This window comes from Periplaneta americana, chromosome 11, assembly GCF_040183065.1.
Source record: "Periplaneta americana isolate PAMFEO1 chromosome 11, P.americana_PAMFEO1_priV1, whole genome shotgun sequence".
NCBI classification, from domain to species: Eukaryota; Metazoa; Arthropoda; class Insecta; order Blattodea; family Blattidae; genus Periplaneta; species Periplaneta americana.
In genome coordinates, this window is record NC_091127.1 from 162,071,712 (window position 1) to 162,097,521 (window position 25,810).

At 35.1% G+C, this 25,810-nt stretch overlaps 1 protein-coding gene across 1 annotated transcript in view; it reads left to right on the top strand.

The window, feature by feature from the left end:
* Positions 1-654: 654 nt before the first annotated feature.
* Positions 655-25,810, top strand: part of LOC138709528 (juvenile hormone esterase-like) — a 37,294-nt gene continuing 12,138 nt past the window's right edge. Inside the window, exons 1-6 of the mRNA XM_069840353.1 lie at positions 655-903; positions 2,523-2,666; positions 10,555-10,714; positions 18,251-18,436; positions 24,452-24,648; positions 25,474-25,636. Of these exons, the coding sequence (XP_069696454.1) occupies positions 721-903; positions 2,523-2,666; positions 10,555-10,714; positions 18,251-18,436; positions 24,452-24,648; positions 25,474-25,636 (1,033 nt within the window). The 5' untranslated portion in view covers positions 655-720. The remainder of the gene's footprint in view (positions 904-2,522; positions 2,667-10,554; positions 10,715-18,250; positions 18,437-24,451; positions 24,649-25,473; positions 25,637-25,810) is intronic.

A 25,810-nucleotide genomic window follows, 5' to 3' on the forward strand; every position in this document is an offset into this window, starting at 1 on the left:
TATGCCGCAGGATTGTAGAAAGGGAGGAAATCACGTGACAGTTAATTACTTAACGAGGCCCTTTTATTTAAGTTAAATTAAAAAGCTGTATAATATTACGTAAACTTCCAATTCCTAAGAGAAATTAATGTTTTCAGAAAAGGGCTAAGACAGCCCAGCTATTACGGAGGGGCGAGCAGAAGCAGGTGGGGGAAATCGGGATGCGACGTAGGCAAACGGACAGTACCTGTGCGAAAATATGATTCAATATTGAAAGCTCTTTCGTCACTGGAAAACGCGAACATATTTCTGGAACGTACTATACTCAGTAACTCAGTACTGCTTACTATCTGCGGTCTTGGTTCTGTGTGGAATTGGAACTTCCTTAATAGAAGGGGTGGGAGTGAAGTACAAAAACTCAGGTACAATAAAAATTGAAGTAAAAATAAAATGATGTCCCTGTATATCTGTCAGCAAAACCGCTTTATTATCGTTAGCGGTATTCGTGTGCAGGACGTTAACTCAAGGATGTCGCGGCAGTGCGGAAGCGTATGGGAAATACCAAAGAAAATACAGTAGAATAGGCGGCAGATGGCGTCACTAGCAGTGGGAGGTATTCCTGGTAGCGACTACCTTCTAGTCTACATATTTTCCTTGTGGAAATACTGTAACTTCGTTGCTATTGCTGCTCACGATCAGTCGACTGAGCAGCGGCAGTGAGCGAGCAGATCTCGAGTGGTCATGGTGCGGTTACAAGTTCTGGTCGTGCTGGCTGTAGCAGCTGCAGCTCTGGCAGAACACACAGTCACACTGAAGCAAGGACGTCTGAGAGGACACGTTCTGAAGTCACGGAAGGGACGCCCCATATACGCTTTCCAAGGAATTCCGTACGCAAAGCCACCTGTAGGAGACTTGAGATTCAAGGTAAGGCAGCTTTTCTTAATTACTGTTTAGTAACAAATTAAATATGATCGGTAAAGCAATCAAGATATTAGAAGTTTTGAAGAATAATGTATAGCATAACATCTCTGTGTTCTATTTTAAAGCGGCTGAAAGCAGCTTTGATTCCGGTAATACCAAATAAAACAATAGAAACACTAAGGGAAATAGCATATATCGCTGTTTCGGAAGAATAATGACGCAACTGCAAAATTGGGGTGAATATTAAAATAGTAAATTATGCAACGAGCCTATAATGGTAGTAATTAAGACGCGCAAGCGAGTTTCATAATTTTCATACGAGCGTCTTAATTACCATTATAGTCAAGTTTCATACGACTTTTTATCCTCGATCATATTTCTAACTTGAAATTATTCATAAGTATTCATGTTATTCTTATCTGACTGAGGAGCGGAACTGACCTTGTGCAATACCTCGTAAATTGTGAGATGTGCGCAGACGCGAAAGTATTGATTTTTTCCGAAAAACAAATGTCGACATTGACCTTGATATAATCTAGAGAGTAAAATAAACATTAATCTTGATACAACCTTGAAATTGAATTAGGCATTGAAAAACGCGATGACAAATTTAATTTATTTGAATATTATTTACAATTAACGCTAATTATTATAGTAACAGAACTAGTTGTCTTTCGATTGCATATCCGACAATAATCGATGCTTGCGCTTTCATATTGCTACAATGGTATTTTCTGATTGGTGGAACACCTGAACTTTAATGAATAGGTGTACTTTAATGAGGTCCATTAAAGGGCTGCTACCATGTGTATAATTACTACATTTCGGCATGGTCGAGCATAAACACATCTATCTGACTAGTACTATTTAAAAGTAACCAAAAACCATAATATTTTTCTTTATTTAGATTCTCATAATATATTTTTTTTAATATTTATTATTTATTGATATCTAACATTCTGTCTTTTCCTTCTCTTGAAAAATATTCAATGTTGCACTTACGTCTTTGTTCCTCCGAAACAGCGATATGACTGACAATAAAGAAATTATTGAAGTTTGCTTCACAGGGAGCCTCACCTGAAAAACTAGACTTGCATAATAACTGTGGTCGGGAGGAAAAAGGTCGTAAAGTAAAAATGTTATACTTTTCAAGAGAGCAGTAGAAAGATTGAAATTGGTGTCAATTGTAGAACTTTTTTAATGAAGAGGTTTTTCCTGGATATTATTTGTTTATATTTATTCTAAAATAGGTAATGTTGCTCATTTAACAATTTTCTTGATTATTTCCAAAAATAGCCGCACTTAAGCCCTTTTAAGACTAGAACCCAAACTGAATAGAAGGGACTATTTAAATATAAGACATTTTTCATGTCAAAATAAATGAGAAATGTAAATTATTACTGCCCAATCGTCGAGAAGCAAAACACCGCGCCAGCGGTCAGTACATATAACGAAAGCCATGTAATTTTAGTTCTTTTGACATCTTGTCTATCTGTAGTTTGTGCGTCATGTATGTAACTTTCCTCGATGTAGTTGTTTCTACATCATATATCTTGTCTGCATTTTCTGCTTATTCCATAGTAATGTAATCTATAGCCAGGAAGTGGCACTTGTGTTAACAGGCCCCACAACCACCTGAGCCATGGGAGGGCGTGCTGGACGCTACCAAAGAAGGAGCCGTTTGCGTTCAAGTAGGCTTTCTCCCAGGAGACTTAGCAATAAGAGGCAATGAAGACTGTCTTTATCTCAACGTCTATACGCCACAGGTATGACGTTTTTCATCTACAATAAAAGAACAGATTTTAATCATTACAAACTGCCTGCTATTCTTTATTGTTAAATGTACTATTAAAATTACACACTTTACTTCCTCGTGTATATTACCTTTATTACGTTATATTATTTTGATATATGAAGAGAGTCCACATCTGTGGAGTAACGGTCAGCGCGTCTGGCCGCGAAACCAGGTGGCCCGGGTTCGATTCCCGGTTGGGGCGAGTTACCTGGTTGAGGTTTTTTCCGGAGTTTTCCCTCAACGCAATATGAGCAAATGCTGGGTCAATTTCGGTGCTGGACCCCGGACTCATTTCACCGGCATTATCACCTTCATCTCATTCAGACGCTAAATAACCTAAGATGTTGATAAAGCGTCGTAAAATAACCTACTAAAAATATATATGAAGAGTCCACTGCAAGAATGATGGATGTCGTTTGGAATACATTTTGCAAGAGAAGCAGTTGAAAGTTTGAAATGCTTAGCGCTCAAAGCTTGACTGTGATTTTCCGATCATTACTGGACAATGACTATCAGTGTTAATGTCATATAACTCTCTATGTACATTGTACATGTCTTAAGCTACGCATTGACAGTCTTGGTTCATTTTCGAGAAGAAAGTGACATCCATCATTCTTGCAGTGGACTCTTCACATATTATAGTCTTGTTTTGCGTAACATTTTAATATGTAGGGATATCACTAGGCCTATGTAGCTTCACATTAGGTTTTATTATTTTTTTTAATATCTTAATGATTCAACAGAATTTAAAAATGTTTTGGTGTTAATAAAAACGTAAAAAATAATTTCCTAATGCAAATGAATTGGACACTTAACATTAGGATGGTACTAAGTGCCAAAATTGAAAGTACAATTTTATGAAATGTCGTCGTGAGAAATATAATTATTGTTATTGTGTTATTAATTTACTTTATATACGTGATTTCTCAGAAGATAGATTGAATATTTTAGAGCTATCAATAAAACAGTCTTGGCCAAGGAAGATTCAAGATTGAACTCTTTACAGTAATTAATAACTTTTTTGTACCACCCACTAATAACCCGATAATTTCAATTGTTTGTAACTTATAGGCTACGTATGTAAATAATAAGGAACAGTTGGACTATAAATTTGATTCTTCTCATTGTTGACATCTTCCGGTTGAATTGTATCCAATTCGAAGCGGTTAGTAGGATCTATTATATAGCCTGTTGTGTTGTTAAAGGCTAATATATCAACCCGTCGACAGCTTCCTGTTTCCGATAGACCATGGATTTCTTCATAGGTGGTAGATCCATTGTCGCGAAGAACTTGAGCGATTGCGGACCTGATTTTGTGATGCCTGGCATTGCGTAATGTCTCACCATGCGGGCAAGATCCAAGAACATGGGCGAGAGTTTCTATCTCGTTGAAGCAGTGGCGACAACGGTTACTGTCCATGGATCTGCCCGGAATAGCGCGTACAATCGCAATATTACCGACCATTTTGATAGCATCCCTCCAATCACTGCAGCTCAGTCCTTCATGATGAGTGATCCACCGGTTTGCGGCAGGATATTCCGCGTAAAGCAGGGATGAGACGATATTAGCTCTCAATCATGGTAGAAGAGCTCGACCTTGATCACGAGCGCATAGCGCATCCGCTACACAGCGTCGTAACGTAGACGTCAGGGATGTACAGTACATGCAGCGAATAAAGGCAACAATTATTACAATAACTTGCGTTACTAAATTTCTGGCTATGTAATAGGGCTAATTATTCAGTTATTTAATATACATGTACAGGGACATCACTTTATTTTTACCAACATTTTTAACATTAACCTGGCTATACTCGGAAACACTGTTGCCCCCTTCCATTACAGGAGTTTGATGTTGCTAGTGCAATATGTAAACAAATCATTTTACTAGGTATAGGAGGAGAGAAAAGTAGTGTATCCATTTATATTGTAGGGAAATACGATATTACGATTTTCAGTTTGATCATCACTTTTACGGAATTTATCAAAATACCGTAGAGTATTAACATTCGTTTTTCAAAAACTCAACTTTTCATGCGGCTATGTTCGTTATGTAATGTCTACTTTATTTAGCATATTAATTATTGGTGTTAACATACAATATAGAGAGTGCATTTAAATTGAGGGGGTCATAAGTAAAGGGCTGTAAGTGCACTTAAGTTACTTTTGAGAAAATGGGGTTTAAATATCTAAGCTTTCGTAAAATCAGTGAAATTTTTATTTAAATTTTAATGTGTGATGCGATTAAAATATCCCTTTGCCACTAAAATTTTAGATACTTTAGCTTACACTGGATGCACTTAACTCATGTTATTACAAATGTCACTAGCATTCCTTTGCTTCTAGCCACCTCAATTCAAAATAAGCTAATCTGAATTTTTAAACAAGTTGCTGAAAATAGTTGCCGTTCATTATAATGCAGGCTTCAATTCTTTACGCATATTATTAAAAACATTTTGAAGCATATTCTCTGAAATTGAATTTATCGTTTCTTGAATATAATTTTTAGTACGATATTATTAATATAGCCTAGGTTCTTTCTTCTATAGAAAACGCAACCATATTTCTGAAACACACTATACACTGCAGTGTTTACTTCACTGCTTGAAGACTTCGAATGCAACAGCGGCCGTAAGTTTGTGTGTCTGGCGGGAGCAAGGACATTAGTGAAGGGGTGGGAGTGAAGTACATTCAGAAATGCAGGTACAATAAAAATGCAAGTAAAAATAAAATGATGTCCCTGTACATATATAAACAAATCGCAAAGGGAAGGGTTTTTTAGGAACAAAAAGAGAAATAGGAAAAGTTAATTGTATGTGAACCATTTTCTTGTTAACAGCAATTATTTATTATGTAAATACTTCATTCGTTAGGAGAAACTAATAGGGTCTACCTACTTCACGTGTGTGATCTCTAAGTACTTTTGAGTATTTGTTGAAAAAATAATAATGGCAATATTGATTGAAATAGAGTATATCGATTGTGTGATTGTGCAAATGTAGTCCTTACTCTCCAGTCGTGATTATGTAATGAGGTTTCGTAGAGTGATTTGTGAGATGCACGTAACACGAAAAAATAAATTGATTAAATTAAGATATTGAGAGCCATCGTAATTTTTGGGGTCAATAATTTAAGGGGATATGTGTGATTTTTAAAACTTCCACAATTTTCGGCCAAAATTTGTGAAATTTAAACTATATAAAGAAAATCTATAATAATATCATCTGTACAAAATTTGGTGCAATTAGGTCTAATAGTTTTGAAGTTATACTTTTAAGTATATTTTTATATTGACGTTACTAAAAAAGCTCCTTGCATCAAAGTTTTCAAAATGTTTGGTTCATATTTGATAAAAATCCTGAAAATAGTTATTGGAATAAAAGTGAATTAGCTTTTTGAGCTTAGTAATAGTATAAGTTAAATAAACAAATAAAACATCAACAATACATTTAAAATAAATAAATGAATGAATCTAGAAACAGTCTACTGACCCAAATGTAAATTAATTTACCTTCGATGTCAATTCCGAAAGCAATTTATTTCTCTCTTCTCCTGAATAATGCCTATATATTTTTTTTCATGTTGCGTCTCATAATGCCGTTTTATGTTGCTTTTTTTGCAAATGATATATTTTTTACACAACAAACACTGGACTTCATCACCATGTTCGAAGCATAAATATTGTATCTTCCACTCTTCCTTGAAAGTTTTAAGCGTTTCAGTTCCGTCATGATGCGCTGTGTTCTAAGATCTGTACATCCTTCAGCAATGTTTACAGGTAAAAGAGCTCCGCGCGCGCGCAGCGGGCAGAAAAGAGCTCTCGCTCTAAAGTACTAGTCGCCATCGCAAGACTGGCACAAAGGGAAACTTTTCCTTTTTGAGAAAGCGCGCTCCATTTCTGAAATTCTAAATCTCTTAGCGTAGCCCTCACTTTCCTTGAATCAAGAAATCCGTCTCGGGAGTTAGCGAGACTGTCATCGTATGTTAAATTTAGTCTGGTTAAGCAGTGTTTGCTTTCATCTATTGGGCTTTTGGTATTTAGAATATAGGGATTATTTGATTTGTATAGTGTTTTCAAAGCATTAATTTGCTCCAGAACTGCTTCCCATTGAGATCTGAAAAGTCCCAAGCTTATTATTTTTGTTATTATTATTATTATTATTATTATTATTATTATTATTATTATTATTATTATTATTATTATTATTATTATTATCATTATTATTATTATTATTATTATCATCATCATCATCATCATCATCAGTGGCGGTGCGTTAATAAGAGCACAAGAGCACGTGAACACCTTGTTTCCATTAATGCACGACTAGTTTTATTATTTACTACTGGGTTCAAAAAGTTCCCGGAATTTTACTACCATTTTTCGTATTAATATATAACAAGGGATATTATACATTTGTTTTGTTGGTAACATTCATGATGTCATTTCCTTAAAGTTTGTTGATAATGGCGATTGTTGGTTTTGAGTTGTAGGCAATTGTTTATCATAGTGTTTTGTTTGTTCGTCGCATTTTGTAATTATGTCCACAGAGCAACGTACAAACATAAAGTTCTGTGTTTTGTTACACAAAACTCCTGCAGAGACATTAAGATTGTTGGAAGAAGCATATGGCGAAGCAGCAATGAAAAAAACTCAAGTGTATGCCTGGCATAAACGCTTTTCTGGTGGCCGCGATAGCATCAAAGATGACGTACGCAGCGGCCGACCAACAACTGCAACAAATGAAACAGTCGCTCAGCATGTGCATAATGTTGTGAGGGACGACCGACGTAAGACCATAAAAGATATAGCAGCAGAGGTCGGAATATCAGTCGGAAGTGTACACAATGTTCTTCACAAGCATCTCAACATGCATTACGTGTCTCAGAAGTTAGTTCCGAAAATGTTGTCGGCAGAACAGAAAGAAACAAGAATGACTCTTGCTGGGGACATGATCAGTATGGCTGATGAAGACGGTGATTTCTTAAGCAAAATTATTGCTGGTGATGAAACTTGGTGCTACTTGTACGACCCAGTCCCTAAACGACAGTCATCTGAATGGAAATCGAAAACATCTCCTCGGAAGCAAAAATTTCCTAGGGACACTTCCAAAGGCAAAGTTATGTTGGAAGTTTTCTTCGACTCTCAGGGTCTCATCCACCATGAGTTCATTCCAGAAGGTCGTACTGTAACGAAAGAATTGTACGTAGAAATCCTCCGTCGCCTCCGTGACGCAGTGAGAAGGAAACGTCCAGAAAAGTGGGTAGAAAACAACTGGTTCCTTATGCATGACAATGCACCTGCTCATCGCGCAATTACCGTAAAGAATTTTCTTGCCAGGCACAACATAACTGCTTTGGATCACCCACCATACTCTCCTGATCTCTCACCACCTGATTACTTTCTGTTTCCCCGTCTGAAAAGTCATCTGAAAGGACGGAGATTCAATGCTGAAGAGGTTATCGCAAACGCGACGAGAGCACTAAGACGGGTTTCACAAAATGGCTTCCAGGCCTGCTTCCAGGAACTCTACACGCGTTGGCAAAAGTGTGTTGTTGCGGAAGGCAACTATTTTGAAGGGAATGCTGTAGACTAGTGTTTAAGGTACGTTGTTTCTATGATACTAGCAAATTCCGGGAACTTTTTGAACCTAGTATGTAATATCGTATTGGCGTAGTGGGGATGTATAATATCAGGATCGAGTATTTTAAACTTCCCGCATCTTGCATAAAGTTCTTATGTAAACTTGGCAACATCAGTTCACGTACAAGCCGTGCTCTTTTCAAGAAGGTTACAGAAATTTCACGCATGCGCGGGAGAAAATTGTCTTTCGCTAGCCGCTTATGACTCGTCAAGAGCACAAAGCGTTAAGTGAACAGTGAATCTATCCTACAGATACGATGAAAGAGTAATGGAACGGAGAAAAAAAAATATATATATCCTACAGATGTCAGGTGCATCGATGCCTATCGTTTACGTGCTATATCTCGAGGAGGAAATTTAATTAGTCTGTATTTTAGCCTGCAGGTGTCGGCATCTCACAGTCGGAACGTTTACTTTATGCGGATGTATGTACAGTGCTGCTACGAGAGTGTAGTTTGTGTTTCAGTATCGGCATATTGCACAGTTTGGCTTTCAAAGACGTGCTGGCTGAATGTGATGGTGGTATGAATTTAAATATCTGTATGGTGGTATATATTATTTAAGAATAATATTTACTGGCATGTATTTATAGTAATCAACCTATGCGAATGTGATTACAGTACTGGTATAGGCTATAGTGTATCAGTGTGTTGTGAATCAAAATATACAGGGACATCACTTTATTTTTACTAACATTTTTAATATTAACCTGGCTATACTCGGAAACACTGTTACCCCCTTCAATTACAGGAGTTTGGAGTTGCTAGTGCAATATGTAAACAAATCATTTTACTAGCTATAGGAGGAGAGAAAAGTAGTGTATCCATTTATGTTATAGGCAAATATAGTATTACGATTTTCAGTTTGGTCATTATTTTACAGTATTTTATAAAAAAACAGCAGAATAGTTACAATTTTTTTTTCACAAACTCAACTCTTCAGGCGGTTATATACATTATGTAATGTCTACTTTACCCAGCATATTACTAACCTAATTTATTCCTGAGAATTTTGTGAGCACTTCCGTAAGAAACCCCAATTTCTACAGCTAGCTTGTTGACCGACTTATTACGACTTCACTGCATCCTTTCTCTAGCATATTCCACAGCATCTTCTGTCACCTTTGTTGGCCATCTTACACTTTTCTTCCTTTCTGTACACTCTGTTGCTCTAAATTTATCTACCAGATTAATGACATTTCTACGAAAATATTCCGTAATGATATAATCAGGAAAAAAAAAACTGTTGTTCACATTCGGTTACATTGTAATTCCAGTTTCCATCATCGTCCTTTATACCTACAAATTGTAAAACAAAACTCTTGTTTAAATAATGCTGTTAAGTACCGAACCGGTACCATATTATAGGGTACCGTACTTTCGGTAACTCTAATCTTCACTTGTGCTCAGTCCACACAGATAAATTCAGTTATGCTACACACCATACCTGTGTGAAAATAAACTTCAGTAATACGAGTATAAGCTCTTTCTTCTATAGAAAACGCAACATATTTCTGAAACACACTGTATTTTGTACTGTTTGCTTCACTGCTAGCAACAGCGGCCGTAAGTTTGTGTGACTGACGTTAGCAAGGACATTAGTGAAAGGGGTGGGAGTCAAGTAGTACTTTCAGAAACGCAGGTACAATAAAAATTGAAGTAAAAATAAAATGATGTCCCTGTATTACTGAACACACGCTTTTGTAAATTGTGCTATGTATTAATTTTTAACAAACGTAAACAATGAACTCTGTTCAAGTAATTTTGAAGAGTAAAGAACTGTGTAAATTGGCTTACTAGGAAAAATTGGAAATAAAAAGGCTAGATTTCATTATTATTATTATTATTATTATTATTATTATTATTATTATTATTATTATTATTATTATCATTATTATTATTATTATTATTATTATATGTTGTTTTGAATTTATATATGATTTTTTCGACAGTGAAACATTGGAATCATGACATTTCATATTAGGCTAAAAACGTAAGATTTAAAATTCTCTTCGATTTTGAAACACAAAATTGTGAACACACATAATATTTTATCACGAGCCGCCACTGATTATTATTATTATTATTATTATTATTATTATTATTATTATTATTATTATTATTATTATTATTATACAATAAGAAAACTTGCAGACTTTTGGTTCACATTCTGAAGATAATAATTCAGTTTCAATGATTGTGGCGTGTTGTTACGTTAGAGGCCGACGCGTGAAGTGTCTAAGCTGCTGGACGTCATGTTCTGGAGCTATGGAGGAAGTTGGGTCTCAGGATCTGGTAACACGGACTTTTACGGGCCGCAATACCTGCTGGACAAAGACGTCATGCTTGTCACTATAAACTACCGTCTTGGAATACAGGGTAAGTTGTTCGTTATTAACAAAGGTTCACATGTTACTGTAGTTCCTAATACTGTACTCTTTTTTTTTAAATACTATATTAATATAATATAAGTCATGTTTTCGATCTCGGTGATCTCGGCACGATTTTCTTCGGAAAATAATTAAATCTGGGGGGGGGGGGATTTCCATAGACTGCGGAAGGTTTACGGCACAGAGAAGAACCTTCTTGGTAGACGGCTCCAGGCAAAACTTGTCGATCATTTCTCGCCACGTTGAAGTTCGACACTGAATAAGTTCTGCAGATGAAAGCATCGTTAAATAAAATACTGCAACTATAGATCATGCTCTTAATGTACGCTCTGGAATTAACTTTTTCTCTTGTAATTTTAATTTTCACAGATGCATGAACCTGCTATTGCTCTAAACACAAAATTTTTGCACCATCTTGGAACTGTGAGGCACTTACAATATTCTTTCAGGAGCGTTTCTAAATTGAGATTGTTGGCATGTTTTATTTACTGCGAGGCCACGCATTCTGGCCGTCTAGAAGGAGTGTGTTTATGTTATACTGTTCTACAACCAGGAGATAGCCGTGGAAGGAATGTGCTTACTATTGCTTACATGCGCTTTCCTGCATATGCTCAGCGTTGACTCATCAGCAGTTTATCTTTCATGGCAATAAAATTACAAAGCCGAACACCTGCATTATCGCATTTTACAAGATGATGTATGAGGTCACGTTCGTTGAGTCTCGGCGTAGCACTGAATTATATTGACTGTTACACTCTTACTACGTCATACTACTTTTGACCAATAAAACGGTACGAAAGGACGTATTTCAACCAATCATGGCTGCTTATCGCACAATTTTATCGCGTCCCTAGCATTTGTTCAATTTTATCGCGTCCCTAGCATTTGTTTCTTTGTTTGCCAACATTTGAAACTGCGCTGGTCTGGACGTCAAAAAAAAAATATATAATTACAAACCACTCCAGTTGATGCACAGCAGTTTCAAATATGACTCGCATCGGCATTCAAGAACAAGAATTAATAAAAATCATTGATCATACCTATGTATCTTCTGAAATCCGATTTACAAATAAATGAAGAGCACCATTCGGAAATCCTGAATAAGTTGAATACACCATGTAGGCCTAAATCAACGAGTTCCACTTCTATTACGCACACGTCTAATATAACATCAATTGAACCACCAACCACATTCAAATTTGAAAATTGTACATTCAATAATTATTCCTTTTAAAATTATTCATGTTTATTTTTTATGTCATCGTCGTTAATTAAAACTTTTCTAACACTTGTGTATATTAGTTAGGTTATGTTATAGCTTCTGCTATATGATATTATGGATAGTCACGTATCAGAGATTGTTTAATATTAAGATTTATTGAAAATCATCTGTCAAGTGACGTTGATTTTTGGGATTCGGATAATTGAAGTGGAATTTGCATTTTAATAAAAATGAAACTGAATCAACAAAGTCTTCTTGTCTAGTAACATTGCCATCGTGTATAATAGATCGAGAACTTCTCGACGAGAAGGCATTGCTCACTACTGCCATCTAGCATGCATCTAGCGTAATATTTGTAATGTTGAGATGGTACAATAATACATTTGAAGACAGTTGTATTTTCGTAAGTCAATTAATATTTTATTGTACTGGAGTACTTCGTTACTACTAATCTTTATATACTTTCTTCTAATCGTGTAATAGTAAATTAAATCCCACTCGAGTTTTGATTTTCTCTAGATAAATCTGCTCGTGTTCCACTTGCAGATATATCGATAAAATCAAAACGTCTAGTGAGATTACTGTTGATAATACAGCCGTGAAAAGACTGAACGTACATAGGAATTAAGTTAAGGGTATATGTACGTGAACGACCACACATAATATCAGAAAATGCAGGCTCTGAATTTCTAAAATTTTGTAAGAAAATGAACTCACAACTGGACAAAAATTACAAGGTACCGCAACAAGACATATTAGAACTTAAATATCTGATAAAAGTATAAAAAAGGATTACTAATAATATTTTTCAATCCAGTTTTGTCAAAGTATGAAAGAAGAACAAAAAAATCTGCAGTTACATCATTTGGTAACCATAACATTGTTATGGTCTCTCTGACATCTTTAATATTTTCCTGCATGTAATAAACACTTATTTCTGAAAAGTAGACTACTCTCAGATATATAGAGTTGTTTATTTTAATACAATTAATTTTTTATTTCTCTTATATAAAATGTATTAAAATTTACATAATACTTTGTGACCTAATTTTTCTATTTTCAAAGAAATGGACATTATTGTAGTGTATATTTTGCATAAATGCATGTAAAATCAGTGTACAAAATTTCAGAATTATATCTGTAATGGTTGTGGAGTTATGAAATAATATGTGAAAATTTTCAAATTTTGTAAAATTTAATTTAAAGTAAAAAGTGAATTGTAAAAAATATTAGTAACCTTTTTATACTTTTATCAGATATTTAAGTTCTAATAAGTCTTGTTGTGGTACCCTGTAATTTTTGTCCAATTGTGAGTTCATTTCCTTATAAAATTTTAGAAAATTAGAGCCTTCATTTTCTGATAATATTTTTGGTCGTTCACGTACATATACCCTTAAACTCTACTGCAGTTATTATACATGCTGTGATTGGATAATAATCCAATTTAACAGCAAGCAGACTGATGTTATATGACATTCATATTAGAGCAGTCTCTTCGTAATGTTTACGAGTTATCATCCGGAAGTGTGCGCCTTCAAACTCTTCTGCTCACCCACACTCGTGTTGTTAAACCACAACCAGGAGATTAATCGTGATCTAATTTTGTAACTAGGGTAGTATATGCATGTGTGTATCGGTGTTATGGTTTGTGCTTTGAGAGTTAGCCAATGGAGATGCGTTAACCCACGTGTGTGTGTGTGTGTGTGTGTGTGCGCGTGTGCGTGTGCGTGTGCGTGTCATTCATTCACTGCATTACCCTGCTGCGTCTCATTCCCCAGAGACTTTCTCCTGGTTGGAGTGCAGTAAGTGTAGCAGTAGGCCTACCTATTTAATACTTGTGCAATTGGATGGCTTCCACCAGCGGCGGATTATCAGAGGAGGCAAGGGAGACCGAGCCTCCCCTAATATTTTACCAGAACACAATATGGCAGTAATAATTTCAGCTGAATTAAGATCACAGACAAGTTACAGAAAATGACGAACATTTTTCTTTTTATATTAATTTTACTATTCACTACGACTAAGATGTAAGTTACGTAAAGTCGACCACATTCAGTTGGTGATGCCCGCTCGCTATACTGTAGATAGTACAAATAATTCGTACTGAAAAATAACAGATAGCGCTGTAACCTGTATAGTCGACATCTAGCAGCCTGCAGTGTCTATGAGAGAGCGGGAGAGAGGATTCGGCTACATGACGCTACTCCCCGGTAACTATGACAACAGCAGTTCAACCAATAAGATAGATAGTTAGAAAAGTGTTTGAACTTGACTAGAACGCGCGAGGGGAGCCGATTTGGAGACGTCCTACCCACCGCTGACAACTGTACTGCTTGTAGTCACGGCTGGTTTCGGCTGTATTGGGAAGCTCTCTCTCTTTCTCTTTTCTTGGTTTTAGAAAATTGAGTCACGTGTTGTTAGTTTTCTCTCCCTCCGTAAAAGTTTTCATTTATGTTGTTAGATTTTCTCTTGTTTGCGGGTGTTCTTGTTATTTTATTCTTTTGTGTTACGAGATGTATTTACTTATACAGTATTTTAAATATATCGAGAGTTTAGAAACAAATGCAGATTTGTCTCTTGCTTCTTCTAGTAGCAGTTATTCAGTATGTTGTGACCTATTTGATCGGTTTGCGAAGAAAGAGGAACGTCCAGTTAATTTGGTGTAAAATTGTACTGTATAATAGTAATGAGCAAGCCTCGGATTCTTACGTTCGAATCAATTTTGTTGTCATCTCGTTACTCTCGAAATATTGCTTTTCTTGTTCGTTTTATGTAGCAAAGAGTAACATTCTTAAATTCAATATGACCTAAAAAGACCTAATTCGTAGGTTATGACTTAGAGTGTCCCAAAGAGTGGCAGTCTTTACCAAGTCGTTGTAATAATATTAACAGTATGTTGTTTATTTTTATTTTTTTCTCCGTAAAATCATATAAATTCCTAAACATAAGATTTAAAGTCCTAAAACATAAATTGGAAAACCTAATTTTAATTTGTTAAAATCTATAAATTATGCGCTTGCTAATGAGGTATGTCACAGACCTCATATTTTTATATTCTTTTATCATTCACGTCTTGGCCTCCTCAACTTTCAAACCCACCGTCCGCCATTGGCTTCCACATTCCGTCGTGCATCCCAGTAGTAGACTACACTCGAGTGCACTGATGGTGGCACAGTAGGCTATAAAGAAATACTACATTCCTCACCTTCTTCCCAATGTACGAGCGGCAATTGCTATTTGTAAGCCTCGTATACGTTAATGGTCGGAAGATGTAAACATAAAATTCTCGTACGATGAAAGAGTAATGGAACGGAGAAAAATTCTCTCCGGCGCCGGGATTTGAACCCGGGTTTTCAGCTCTACGTGCTGACGCTTTATCCACTAAGCCACACCGGATTCCATCCCGGCGTCGGAAGAATCGTCTCAGTTTTAAGTTCCAACTCTTGGGTTCCCTCTAGTGGCCGCCCTCTGCACTACGTCATAGATATCTATGAACCTAGGACCGAAGTCCACACATGTGCTGAGGTGCACTCGTAATGAGTGACTAGTTGGCCGGGATCCGACGTAGAGAATTTTTCTCCGTTCCATTACTCTTTCATCGTATGATGACGCAAATATCTGCATGGAAACATCATATGTACTTCGGTACATTAAAATAATATATATGATATGCGTAAATCACTTCGTGATTTAAGACGGCGCTTATTCCGTCGGATCCCGGCCAACTAGTCACTCATTACGAGTGCACCTCAGCACATGTGTGGACTTCGGTCCTAGGTTCATAGATATCTATGACGTAGTGCAGAGGGCGGCCACTAGAGGGAACCCAAGAGTTGGAACTTAAAACTGAGACGATTCTTCCGACGCCGGGGTGGAATCCGGTGTGGCTTAGTGGATAAAGCGTCAGCACGTAGAGCTGAAAACCCGGGTTCAAATCCCGGCGCCGGAGAGAATTTTTCTCCGTTCCATTACTCTTTCATCGTATGATGACGCAGATATGACTATTATTATTATTATTATTATTATTATTATTATTATTATTATTATTATTATTATTACTTAATTATTTTATTGGTGTTGTGGAGACGAAAAGAATTATCATTGTATTATATTAATTATGTATTATATTGTCTTGTATTTGTAGTAGTGTATTGCTTTGAATTTTATTGTATTGTATTGTATTAATTATGTTATATTCATAGCACTGTAGTAATTTGTTATCATACTGGTTGAGTGGAAGAGAAGGCCGAATGGCCTTAACTCTGCCAGTTAAAATAAACCATTATTATTATTATTATTATTAATTTTATTATTATTATTATTATTATTATTATTATTATTATTATTATTATTATTATTATTATTATTATTATTATTATTATTATCTGCATGGAAACATCATATGTACTTCGGTACATTATAATAATATATATAATAATATATATCAAATTCTCGTTCTTACCCTAGCATAATTAGAAGTCATTAATCATTAAGATGTTTGACACCGAGCTTTCTGTTCAGGAGTGAAGTCAGTGGTGAAGTTACTGGCTAATTGTGTCCGGATAACGAATGATGAATATAGTAAAGTATATGGAGCAACAAAAAATGCTTTCCACCTTGCCATGTTTGATACAGTCCTTGAAAAACGATGTAATTTTGTATCGGCATTTCTTTTGCAGACGAGTGTACATGTCTGCTACCACTTTAATTAATGTTTCAGAACTGCGGTTACAAAAGAAACGAGTGGTATCAAAGGTCTATAGCTGCTGTCAATACCGAGATTGGATTGTTTAAATATTTGTCTGTAATTCATTTTACAAAAATTTGCATGAGAAACTATTGATGTGGCTACTATTGTAATCATTTCTGACAGATTTTATATGGCATTTATAAACTTAGGTAGAAGTAGCACAATATATCAATGGTTTAAATGCAATTCTCGTAGTCTAATACCTGCTGCACCTATTGTGAAAACAATTACTGTCTCCAGATTTCTGTCGGATTTTAAACATTGCCCCAGCTGTTCCGCCATGGAAAAGGAAACACGTCCCAGCAAAATACTTAACAATACTTAATTACAACATACGACGGGATGATACGAAACTCAAGGTTACAACTACATTCTTATTTGCAATACTTCCGTCCCTTGTGAAGTGTTTTTTCCTTTTTCCGGCAGTGGTTTACCGTGGTACACTTCCTCAGTAATGTTTTTCCACATATCATTCGTGCACCATTTTAAGCAGTGTACGTTGGTATCCCTATTATTGAAATTTGTGTCACTTTTATCATAAGCAATGTGTTGATAGAGAGTCGAGCGGTTACCATGTCGCTATTACCAAGGAAGGCTCATCATGTGATAAATAACTTAATGGATTTTCACAATGATTGTTTTCCCATACGTTCCATTTGAAATAAGGAACCTCCCTATAAATTTCTACATGTGAATTAAGTCTAATTTTCGAGATGTGATTTTTTTTCAAATTCTTCAATCCAGATCTGTGACAGCAAACCGTGCTATTGTAAAATATTGTAAAAAATTGCACAAAATTGTAAAAATTGTAGAAAATTACTAAATTGTAAAACTGTAATAAATTTGTAAAAATTGTAATTGTAATATTGTAAAATTTTGACTTGTTCCACATCTTAAAGCTGCATTGCTCATGTAAGATCTATGGAATAAAATGAATGAATGAGTGCTAGACATAGCAGGCAATAAATCTCATCTAGGTGCATACCGTACTGTCAAAATCTTCTTAAATAATATAAGTTACGAAAATAACATACCAGATACATAATATTCACGAAATTCACTGTAGAATAATCTATGAAGAAATGATAAGGAAATGTAAGCATACCTAAAATTACTAACGGTACTGATCACAGTAATGAAAATCGTCGTAAAAATGCTCAAAACACAGTGGAACTTTGAACTACGAACATTAAAAAAAAATAAGTTTCTCAGTCAGCTTTAGAGTAGTTCTGTACATCAACACAGTCTAATATATACAGTCGCGAAGCTCAATACGTAGTAAATATGCAAGCATTAGGTAGTTGCTCACCACTAGGATCGCTAATATCGCCTCATTACAGGCAATGCAAAATAGTACCGTCACAGTCTATTGTTTCTAGCACCCTCAAAACTCAAGCTTCGTGACTGTATATAGTAGACTGTGACATCAATGTGAAAACAGAATTATATATGTCTTTCTCGTTAGCCACGATTTTCAGGTTTGTTGTCAAGGTACACATCATGAGACCAAAGTATAGTTCTTAAGTTTCAGCATACATTTTCATGTTCTCTAGGTTTCCTCAGTACTGAAGACGAGGCTTGTCCTGGTAACAATGGTCTCAAGGATCATGTGGCAGCACTGCGGTGGGTGAGAGACAACATCGCAGCTTTCGGCGGCAACCCTGACAGTGTAACGATATTCGGGCAGAGCTCAGGTGGTGTCGGTGTCCATTACCTAATGCTCTCTCCTTCCAGCAGAGGTGAGTGGAACCTAGCGACAGCTAAATGACAAGGACTGGATTTTGATGATGTAGAAGTTAAAAAGGACAGTGAGTATATATCATTAGTTGTGTCCCAGAAGCGCCTAGTTTACACTGCTTTGAAACTCAAGGAGTCTTTGCTAAACACATGTTATTTCAATTGAAAAGAGTCGTTTTCTATGTTACCTGTGAGGAGGGTATGCAATCTTCCTTTTGTTTACGTTCAGTCATACCAATGTTTGTGGCGCAAGGTACAACAGTTAGGACTTGCACAAGATTATACAGAAAAAATAGAAATACGCCTTTATGTTAGAATATGTGCTTCACTTGCTTTGGTACCACATTCCTACATCGAAGAAGCATGCCTTATCATTATGGGAAATTCGCCCCAAAACGAAAAAGTGACAAGTTTTAACGATTACTTCGTTGAAAAATGGCTTGCAAATAATACGTATTGATTCATGTGGAATGTGTACGGTGAAAAACAGATCGAATAACCCCACTGAAGGCTGGCAAAGTAAGTTGAATCGAACATTCTAAACAAGCGACATGACCACAGATGTTAAAGCGTGTATAAATAGACATAACAAAGAAAAAAAGAAAATGCACAGTGAGGCCAACATAAAAAAATATCTTTGTACGCAATCCACTCTATATTGACATTAATTTGGAGTGATTTATTAAAGGATGCATTGAAGACTAATTTAGAAAAATGTTAAATTAATTATCCATGCATCAAAAACGGATGTTCCCTGAACCAAATGATCCTATTTTAATTATTTGAATATAATAACAGTTAAGAAAGATGTTAAAGAAATTATTCTTGAACCAAATGAGTGGTCTCTGGACCAAAATCATCGTATTTTAATTATTTAAATAGTTTCAATGAAGTAACATACTAAACGATTTATCCTTCTATCAAACACGGTTGTTCCCTGGATAAAATGTCCTATTTTAATTGTGTAATTACTTTATATTTATTTCTAACGGGTGCAGCGGAGCGCACGACTATGGCTATTTAGTGAATATTTTGATAGTTTGATATTAGTATAAATATCTTTAACTAATGTAATTTAGTTTATTTAGGGCCTATACTTATATTTCCATTTTACTTAGTTTACTGTAGTTGCTATTTGTTTATCTTATTATAGGCTCTTTGAATTTATACAGGGTATAACGATATAAACTACCAAAAAATTGATAGAGCATAAATTACTGAACAAAAGTATAATAAACTTTCCTGTAACTCTTGTGGTTTCCCTAGAAAAAAAATGTTATCTGTGAGTTTAATGTCTTTGGAAATGATAGTAGATCGTGATTATTTACTTCGGTCCACCACATAACATTGCAACTATGGTGATATCCATGTTTACAAATCAGAGTATTCTGTTGTCTCTCTATTGTGGTGGTGTTAGCGTGTATTGGACGGAAAGTAATTACATTCACATGTAGGCCTACTCGAACAGTAAATATGATCTACTATCAATCCTAAAAACATGATATTTTAGAAATGAAAAACAAAAATAGAAGAAAAACAAATTTCACTATACGTCATATTTAGTAGACCGAGATGTACAATCTGTATGATTTTGGCAGTTTATATCGTTTACACCCTGTATAGTATATATAACCATGTCTATAGCATATACTCATGCTCTTGCTAATAAAGACTGATTGATACATTTCCATGTCCGATAAATTTGTCTAGGAAATAAATTAATTATTTTAATATAAACATTTTTATAATCTGTGTAGGAAAGCTCATATTTTATGTAATGTAACGTGATCATCAGACATCGGATTCTAGGGCAAATGCCTATTTTGTTTCTTTAGGAGAAAAGTAAAAATAATTATTAATATTTGTGTTTCATGGAAATTGAAAGGTATTCAAAGAGTTTTATAGTGCCCTAAAATGCCCTAAAACGGTTATTAGAGCCTAATTTGTTAATATTCGCCTAAAAATGCCTAACTCACTGTAAAGTTTCGCATTTTACTCTTACTTTTTATAATTTATACATGCATTCACTGCGAAATTTAAAGCATTTAAAAAGTGGAAAGTTTGCTTCACACCGGCCATGAAACCATTGATAAAGGAAACAAAATGTTTTGAATCTCACGACACTCGCAATAGATTTCACCGAATTTAACATGTTTGCAGGCGTAAATGCCGACAAAGAACCAACCTTAGTTTTGAAGCAGGCAACAATCACAACATGTGCTGCTACCGATTCAGAGATATATTATATTATAAAAATGACTGTTTTCGGTCTGAAACCGATTAGCTGTACTGCCCTTCAGAGTGTCATAAAATCACAATTTTTGGAGAAAGAGTGTTTTTGAAATATTTATGAAAAGTCGTAAAACTGCGAATTAGTAGGGTAAACCGTTACAAAATATTTAAAAGAATGGCCCTCCTAGTGTTAACACTACCAGGAAATGCAACAATAAGTGGAACTTTGTATTTTTGTCCAATTGAATCTCAATAACAACGGTTCATTTGAATGCTCGTTAACAGTTGCTCTTTCCCTCACCTTATTTGTGTTGAGAAGTTTTGAGCGGTAGGACGTTTTCCTGTGAAGTTTAACGCGATAATGCCGAAAAATATAAGTGCAAAATCTACATTGATCCGGCAATGGCTAACAGAATATTCAGAATTCACTTATGATGGAAAAATAATATTCTGCAAGATTTGTAGCAAACAGGTATGTAACAATAGTTGAAATATATAAATTCTATTAATTTTAATGAGTAGGCCTATAATATTTATACATTGACTGAGCTATCCTGAGGTATAATTATTTTTAAGACCACTACACTTTAACATTTTAAATTCCGATAGTTAAAGTATTTGCAGGTCATTAAAATTTTGATTGTTCGAACCCACTAACTTTGTGATAGAAATACGGCAATACAACAATTAGGATTTTATTTTAATTCAGTTTACTTTACATTTTTAGATTTCGCAAGAAAAGAAGTGCCACCTAAAGCAGCATGTGCAAGGAGCGGCTCATAAGGCTAAAGCTCAGCAGAAAAATCAACTGCAACAAACTTTACTAACACAGCCTACTTCATCCAATCTCAGCAGCAATTTCTATGCTGATTTAACCAGAGCGTTTGTTGCTGCTAACATTCCCTGGAATGCAATTGAAAATCCGGTTTTAAGACAGTTTTTACAAAAATCCTGCAAACAAAATATCCCATCTGAGTCGACCCTAAGAAAAAATTACTTAGACAGAATATACAATGAAACTTTAGCTTCCATTCGGGAGGATATAGGTGATTCTTACATATGGGTCTCTGTGGATGAAACCTCAGATCCTATGAATAGGTATATAGCAAATATGGTAGTAGGAAAACTTAGTCCTGATGGACCTTCGATTCCACAACTCGTATGTGTTAAGGAACTTTCGAAAGTGAATAGCCAAGCCATTGCTTATTTTGAAAATAAAGGTCTACAGTCTTTATACTCAGGTAATATAGACGATTCTAAAGTTCTGTTGTTTTGTACTGATGCTGCCTCATACATGGTTGCTGCAGCTCCACTTCTTAAAACATTTTATCCTAACCTCACGCATGTAACCTGTCTAGCACATGGCCTTCACAGGGTTTCTGAAACAATCCGGAATGAATTTCCTCTTGTCAGTTCGTTTATTTCTAACACAAAAAAATGTTTTTGTAAAGCCCCATCCAGGATTTCAATATTCAGAGAGAACTTTCCAGATATCCCACTCCCACCTCACCCGGTTGTTACACGATGGGGAACCTGGATTCAGTCAGTGGTGTATTATTCTAAGTATTTTAAAGAAGTGGTCACAGTTATTGATAAATTACCTGAAACTGATAGTTCAGCGTGTGTGAAAGCAGTGAAAGATTGTCTGAATGACTCACGAGTGAAAAACTATATTGCCTACATAACATCAAACTTTTCTTTCATACCTGCAAGCATTGAACAATTAGAACGTAAAAAACAATCTCTTTGTAGCCAAATAGCAATAGTAAAGGAAACTCAAGTGAACATACATTCTGCTTTGGGCGAAACTGGGAAAAAAGTTAAAAATAAGTGGGACAACGTATTAAATAAGAATGTTGGATTTTCATTGTTGGAAAAAGTATCAAGAGTGATATCGGGGGAAAGTGTAAATGTTCCAGTAAGTATTGATGTTTCTATTGTACCTAATTTAAAATTTGCCTAATTTAAAATTTAATAAACATCAGTTTCGCTTGAAAGAAGTTTTTCTGCTTTCAAAATGATTCTCAGTGACAGAAGACAAAGGTTAACTGTGGAAAATTTAGAAAAAATTCTGGTGGTGTACTGTGCAGATAATTATAATAAAGTCTGAGCATGAAACTGAATTTCAATAACTTAAAATGAGTAATCTTGATATCAATAATCATTATTTCATTAGTTTCAATATATTAAATTTGTGCAGCTCTGTTTATAAATATAATATAGTGTTCTTTTTTAATGTTTAAACATATTTTTTGTGCGTATTTTAGTGTATGACTAAAAATTTCAGTGAAAGAAATAAGTATGATACCTTGATGTGCCTAAAATGCCTATTATCATTAAAATAGAGCCTAATTTTACAAATTTTGAGCTTATTTTAGGCGCCTAAAACTGCAATTTTTAGTGCCTAAAAATCCGATGTCTAGTGATCATGCAGCGTAAGCGGATTCCTAGTCTCCATACGATGGCGGTAAGGTTAGCGCACTCCAGAAGGAATGCTGACAATAACGGAACAAAGAATATGGGCGCTAGAAAAAAGGCGAGGGGTGATAAAAAGAGAAACCAAGAATCAGGAAGTGATAGGGAAGAAAGTAGTGTGAAGAATAAGGGTGCAAGTGTAAGTGAAAGCGAGAGGGGGAAAAATAAAAGAGGAATAGAAGAAGAAATAAATAGAAAGAAAGACAGAGATAGAAATAAGGCAGAGACAAACAGTAAAGAAAGGTCAGAACCTGCGACAGCTGAGGATATAGCAGAGGTATTAGATATGATTAAAAAATGTGGGGATGTGATCAAAAAGTGCAAGTAAAGTGAAACTGGAAGAGATCGAGAAGTATAGGGGAGAGAGGAAGTGTATAAGCAGATGTGCAGAATAAAATATAAGGAGGCTATTTATAAGAAGTGAGAATAGTGACAATGGATTAAGTGTAAGCAGAATAGTGAGAAGTGAAAGTGAGCGCAAACAGGAATGAGAGAAAATAGTGAGAAAGGGTTAAGAGAAGTGAACAAGTGGCAGCATAAAATTAGTACTAACATTTGAACGTTGGAACAGTAAATGAATATAAGTGAAAGATAGGAGAAAAGGTCAAAGAACAAATAGGACAAATAATTCAATATGATAATTTATAGAGAATAAGTGAAATTGAGATTCTAGTGAATGGTATTTAGAGGAATAAGGGAGTTTGAAAGGAGTAGGCTATATAATATTAGATATATTAGGATTAATGAACAAATAGAGAATAGCAAATGAAATGTAGGAGAAATACTGAAGGGGAGTTTGACCAAGTAACAAAAAAGGTACATAGTGTAATTGGGAGTATTTGTGTAGACGTGTACTGCAAATAATGTGTTATTGTATTAATATGTTAATGATGACACCGGATACAGAGAAGTGTGAGGTACACCGTTACATGTAAAGAAGTGCTGTGACGAAATATATCATGTATCACATATTTTATGTAATGAATAGACATTTCTTTTTTTCCAGTAAGTTTTGTAATCATGATGTCATATGTTCTGTGTAAACAATTGGCGTATTCTTAATTTTAAGTTTTAAAATTTAAAAGACCTAGATTAATAAAAAAAAAACAACTCTAATTTACAACTTCAAATATAGAATTACTAAATTGATAATTTAAGGTTATAAAGCAAACTTCAAGTATCAGTAAGTGGTTGTGCAGTTTTTTTAAAACTTAGGAAAAGCAAAAGTAATATTGAAATGTAATATCCGATATTTAAGATAAAACATTTCTTTCACCGGAGCTTCTTTTAAATATAGAACTTCTCTGTAGGTCTGTTTCATCGCGCAATCTCCCAGAGCGGTGTTGCCATCTCCACTTGGGTTTTGGCTCCTCGCGGACAATCCAGACGTCTGGCAGGTCAAGTAGCAGCTCTGTTCAACTGTCCGACTGAATCGAGCTCGGAACTTGTCGCCTGCCTCAGGGAGCAAGATGCCTATAAACTGTACAGTTCCAGTGAAGGACTCACAGTGAGTTTGTTTATGATTCTTTTTCTTAATTAGTGGTCCTTTGGGAATCTCATTCTGAAAATTTTAGAAATATTCTATAATATTACGATTAAAAATATTCAACAACTAAGATGATAGATCGAAGTGGATCATCTTTGGCTTACATACTAATCATTAATCTAAAAACCCTCTGTATAAATTTGCAATATATGTTTGGAATATTAATTTGGTAACTACTTCTAATTTCATGATAGTGTATATTGGCCACAAATATGAAATAATTGTCGATATTATGTCGAGTGTAAAGTACTAGATCAATATATAGGCTATACACAAATTTATGACAGTTAATATCTGTGATTATCTGAAAAGTAATCGACAATGTTCAAGATAGTTTGATTTATACATAAAATTCTAATGACTTTCTTTTGAAAAATCAAGACACTTCCAATTTTGGTACGGTTTCCCCATAAAATTAAAGCATATCGGATTATCGGTTGAAAGAAAGAAAAATAGGCACATCTTAAATAATTTTGAGAATCGCAAGTCATTAGTTTCTTTAACAAATATAAAACTCTTGATAACTTCGTGCATATATATTCAGTATTGTTATCCCATGTTAAACTTTAGTCTATAAAAACTCCTAGAAATTTTCTATAGCTTTGTAAGTTGTTCTTATTTATTTGATGATTTTGGCTATGCTGCTTGAGAATTTTATAACTTACTAATACAGCTCGCGTACATACGTTCACATGTTTATCCCAGCTTGAACTAAATACAAGCGCAATTAAAACTGTAATATTTATTAAGTAAATTGTATTGTCCTGTGTGAACATTTTGTTCTAGGAAAATAATCAGTCCTCAGTCAGCTTCTTGTCTGTAGTGGAGCCTGAAAGCAAGGAGGCCATCATCACGGAAGAACCCTTCAAGATTCTGGTCTCGGGTACGGCGGAATTGGTTCCGTGGATGACCGGAGTCACTTCAAACGAAGGATGCCTTTTAACGAGCTGTAAGACATTTCGAACATATTTAGACTACCGTACTTTCTTACAATGGAAAATCAATGGATGTTAAAAAAAACTTCCATACAATTTATACACCGCAAATCAAGCTTTGAGGTATAACTCCCTGTAAAGTTGATTTGAATAATTTCGAAGGAAAAATTGTTTCGGAGCCGGGTGTC